The sequence below is a fragment of the Ipomoea nil genome, unplaced genomic scaffold (genome assembly GCF_001879475.1).
Source record: "Ipomoea nil cultivar Tokyo-kokei standard unplaced genomic scaffold, Asagao_1.1 scaffold3321, whole genome shotgun sequence".
Taxonomy (NCBI): domain Eukaryota; kingdom Viridiplantae; phylum Streptophyta; class Magnoliopsida; order Solanales; family Convolvulaceae; genus Ipomoea; species Ipomoea nil.
The window spans coordinates 1,056,294-1,061,286 of NW_017619749.1; the positions used below are offsets into that span (position 1 = coordinate 1,056,294).

The 4,993-nt window shown below is 38.9% G+C and overlaps 1 protein-coding gene across 1 annotated transcript; it reads right to left on the bottom strand.

Annotated features, from left to right (window-relative positions):
• Nucleotides 1-2,243: 2,243 nt before the first annotated feature.
• LOC109170338 (protein BRASSINAZOLE-RESISTANT 1) lies at nucleotides 2,244-4,176 on the bottom strand. Its single transcript, XM_019319413.1, has 2 exons — nucleotides 3,734-4,176; nucleotides 2,244-3,158 (listed from the first exon to the last, which is right to left on the bottom strand). Exons 1-2 carry the CDS (start codon nucleotides 4,016-4,018, stop codon nucleotides 2,475-2,477), a joined length of 969 nt encoding a protein of 322 aa, XP_019174958.1. The 5' UTR covers nucleotides 4,019-4,176; the 3' UTR covers nucleotides 2,244-2,474.
• Between the last annotated feature and the right edge of the window lie 817 nt (nucleotides 4,177-4,993).

Genomic DNA, 4,993 nt, shown 5'->3' on the forward strand with positions numbered 1-4,993 from the left:
ATTATGCATGCCTCCCAGCCCAACATCGGCCCATTAGAAATTGTCTAGTTCTTCTGCGTCTTCTTAGTAGGCTTAATCGCTCTCCCTCCACAAACCGTGATCACCGCCTTCGCAATTTAACCTTCAAAAATTTCTCAGAATTCCTCCATTACCAGCGTCCACTCCCAAAGCTTGTACTAACCTTTGCACCTAACAATGTCGGTGGCGACCGGCGTGCAGCGGAGCTCCGAGCGGCTGTAGAAACGGGTCCAGGATGCGGAAGAGCGGTTTCGAAGAAACCCGAGAGGTCCATGAAATTGGCTGCTCAAACCCTGAGATGGGATAGATCGCGACAAACACCGGTAATTTACCGCTATCAATTACTAATATGTGTTTTTTTCGTGTAAATTAATTATGTTTATTGCATCTTCTTGGCTGTTATGATCGATTAGCTGCCATAAATTACAAATGCATTCACTATCAAGTCCGCAATCGGTCATAGAGTGATCTGATAGTAACTGGAGAACTTGCAGTATCAATTTGGTGCTAAGCTAATCCTTTGTATGGATCTGATTAGGTAACCTGTTTATTCCTTAGCATTGAGTTTGGATTATTAGTCAACAACTGCTGGCTGTTTGTGAATCACAAATCTCTACAAGGAAGATTTAATTTCAATGGTTTAAACACCAAACTCAGAATTGATGGCGAACTATATGATTTGAATATGTGGTGCAGGGGCCTACCATTGTTGTCTGTTCATTCATGCATGCAAGCTGCCAGGATGGTTAATGAATAATGATCATCCCGTTACGTTGATACAATGAATGTAGCAATAATGCCAAATGGAGAACAGTTTGAAAAGACAGATGTTCAATAGCTCCCCAAGGTAAACACTAAACACTACCCAACCACAATCAATAATTAGCCATTGACCACCTGAAGTTCTTCCTCTATCAATATGAAGCACAATTGACATGTCATAAGCAGAAATCCTCTAGAATGGTTTCAAATAGTCAATACTGACTGCTGAGCATGCAGTAAGTCCTCCATTAATGAGTCCATTCCATTCAACTGTAGGGGCATAGCTCAACTAGTTGACCAATTCAAAAAGGGTTAATAGCTCTGGTTATTGGAAGCCGTAAGCCTGTAGGGTTTGAGTCCAAGGAAACCCATATTATAGGTTATTGAGATACACTATGTGATTTACCCCTCCACGGCTCCACCAATGCTCCAAGGTAGGAACAAGTAGTGGCCCTCAGGATTGGGTAGCTCTGCTATACTAGTAGCCACAAGCCTGCAGGGTTCGGTTGTAGGTGAACCTATAGGCTATTGAGATACATCCTGTGATTTACTCCTCTACCAAGGCACCAAGATTAGAGCAGGCGGGACTCTCAAGATTGGGGTACAATCACGAGAGTTAATAAGGAAATGATGATAACCAGCTTAGTTGGCGTGAATGGCCGTGCACTCTCATTCCTTAAGAGAGATTGGAAGTTTGAACTCTCTCTCATATGGAAAAACCAATCTGGTCAGCACTTTGTCACTTAAGTGGGCCAGCCCGGTGCAAATGGGGATTAGTCTGAGTATGAGTATGGTACGGGCTTAAAGGTTCTTCTTACAGTTTGGACATACTCAGGACATCTCATGGCCTGACAAAAAAAAAAAAAAAAAAGGAAATGATGATGATTTTGGTTAATGGTAAACAAATTATGATTCATTATTGTATCATTTGTTCTCTTTACTCAAGATGTTGAAGGAACTGTCAACTGTGTATATTGTGTCATTAACTTTGCCATATAAGTGCAAACATAGCAACAAGCAATACATGTGAACCCAGTGGAGTATACCAGCAAAATGATAAGGTTTTTGTTGGAAAAAATTATGGGACATACAAAAGTGGCCAAACCTCTTATAATTTATAAACCAGTTAAACTACTTTGGGGTGCATTTATTTATTTTGTTTGTCTGCTCATAGGTATAACATCCGTGTGCATGAACATGCCAGACATTGAAATCTCAACTAACAATGGACCCCAACAACACCTAAAAAAATGATGGTCAAAGGTCATAAAGAATGGCATCTTAATAAGAGGAAACTCATTGAAACAAACAAGGGATTGTTAATCAATGGCAGGTATTAAATTCCTTTAAATCTGCCTTTGTGCGTGCATTTTTGTCTTCCAGGAATGTGACAAGACATGATGGGTAAAAACAAAGGTATTTTACTGAACAAGGAATGCAACTGTGATGAACATGAATATCTGGTACAAATTTGCAGAAATATCTCCACTACAATGAAGAGAAGGGAGCAATATTACTCCAAATAATAATATAATATATCTATCTACATGTAATTCTTGTAAGAAGGAAAAAGGCAAAGAATTTTAAAGGGAGTTTTTAATTACTACAAGGAAATGAAAAAAAAAAGAAGGAAAAAGAAAAGAACTTCATAAAGAATTAAGAGGAGACAAGCAAGGGCCGATTCGATGAACTACTCATGAGCGAGCACTCCCGCTCCCAAGCGTGAGCTCCAGATCATCCAATCCTACCTCGTGAATTCTTTCACCTTCCCATGCCTTCATTGCAACCTTCTCGAAGTCAAACTCCATGCTTTTACCTTCCTCGGTGAACATTGCATCACTAGACGGAATTTGTTGAGCAACAGGTTTCATGAGGTTAAATGTCGGGGAAGTTGGAACCACGCTAGGTGCATACTTCTGAAAGCTCATCCACTGGCCCGAATCAATGGTGGATGTGTCGGATTCATCGCATTCAGGAATAGTGGCAGGGAACCGATGCCCACGAGTTGGGCTGGTGGGGGCAGAAGCAAAGAAAGAGATGTTGAAGGCTGACATTGAATCTTTGGCCAAAGTTTCCAGATTGAAAGTCTGCTTGAGAACCCTGGTTGGGGAAGAAAGCGGTGGGGTTACAGGGGCACTGTTCGATATCCTTAGGGCAGGTAGTGACGAAGGAATGCTGTTATGGAGAAATACAAATGGATGTGGAGAAATATTGGCATCGCCTCGTGTTGGACTGGGACATGCCGAGGATAATGGACTAGCTTGGTAAGATGGAATTGGACTAGCAAAGTAGGAAGATGGAGGGCTTGGATTGCGCGACGAGCTTGGGGTGATGTTCGCTGAAGTGCCTCCAATCTCCATTGGGATTGGCTTGCATCCCTGAATGGCATTCTAGTAGTTAGCTCAGATCAGATATCTATCTATAATCTATTGATTTCAATGAACTTTGCCAATCTATTCTACTCATCAGATATGCAAATCATAACAAGTTGAACCCAAATATACTTCAGTCCAAGAGAGAATTCATCATAAAAGCATCAACAGCTAGTTTTAGGTTTCAAATCACTGAAGCTACTAGACTGGAACAACACCTCCATCCAAGATTTATCCCCATTTTGGAGAAACAAATTCAGACAACTTTTCATCTCTAAAATCTATTTCCTTTTCTGGGAGAAGTTTTCATTAAATCTTACCAGTTTTGGAATTCTGGAATTAGAATTCATTAAACCCTGCCAATTATGGAAGTTCATAAATTCCCAGATCAAAACCCTGAAACAGTCTATCATCATACCATATATGAGAAATATTGATTAATACACTGCAATTCCACCTGAGAAACCTCTAGATCTATCCAAATCAAAGAAAAATCCCAGAAATGCAGATCGAGAAAAAAAGCAGAAATCCGAGAGAGAGAGAGAGAGGGAGAGAGATTTGGGAAGGAAGGAGAGTAGAACCTTGCGATAAGTGGTGCCATCGGGCTCGACGATCCAGCCAGCTTCAGTACAGAGAGCCTTGAGGACCTCGTTGTTATCACAGTGCTTGGGAAGATTATAGTTCCCCTGAGCTCTCAGACCCGTATATATCTTCGCAGCTATGGCTCTCCTCCTCCTCTCTCTCCGCCGGTTGTTCTCTCTCTCCCTCCACGACGGCTTCCTCCTCCCGCTACTACTACCCCCAACGCCACCCTCGCCGCCGCCTCCCGACAACGATGCCGCTGATCCTCCGGCTTCCCACATCATTTCCCTATCTCTCTCTATCTGGATGAATAGTACAGAGAGAAGAGAAGCGTATATGGCGTTTCAGAGTGCTCACGAGGAACACGATCTCACAGCCTCTGCTTTCTGGTATTAGAAGAATCTCTCAGTTTCTTACTACGGAGTACTTTTTTTGTTCGGTGTATTTTGTTGGGCATTTATATAAATAAAAGCATTTGCATATTAGACAGGATTTGCCTCATTATTGTATATTGAGCAACCACATGTGTATTGCCTACCACAAACTCCCAAATTTCACATCACTTTATTAATACTCTCAATACTTCAATTTTGTGTGTATTTTGTTCCTTATTTTTTAATTTTTGCGTAAATTAAAAAATTTCTCGGCTCAGATTGCCCATAACATTTAAATCAAAAAAACTAATAGGCAACTCTCAAAATGAATTAAAATTTTGTAGTTACAAAGGTAATTGTCCAGCCAATTTCGATTGTTCTTTATTTAAAAAATAAAATAAAAATTGAGTCATAATAGGATAACATCAAAAGTTTAGTTACAATTTAGGCAATATAATTTAGAAATAATAATCTAGACTATATTAATATAGTTTTATGATCTATGTTGTTATTATACATTTCGAAAGTGATTTATTTAATCCTTACTTCAATTATTTAATTAAATATTTTTTTTAAAAAAAACATACTCTAAATAATCCCATTTTCCATGTTTGTCAATGATTATGTTAATTAGTATAATAATAATAATTATTATTATTATTATTTTGTTATAATTTGTATGTGAATCAATAATACATAAATGAGTTGACACTGATAACAAATTATTTATAATTAGAATCATAAAATATGATCAAAATAAATAATTGTGGATATGATCAATTCGGCATAATTATTGAGATATGAAGTATATTACAACAAGGGATGACAAGAGGGTATGACAGTGTGAGATGGTTTACTGTGGTTTTAGCTTTTCTTGATAGTTTG

Coding starts and splice junctions, on each gene's coding strand:
- LOC109170338 (XM_019319413.1), bottom strand. CDS start 4,018: ATGATGTGGGAAGCCGGAGGATCAGCGGCATCGTTGTCGGGAGGCGGC. Junction 3,159..3,733: donor ATGGCACCACTTATCGCAAG/GTTCTACTCTCC, acceptor AATGCCATTCAG/GGATGCAAGCCAATCCCAAT.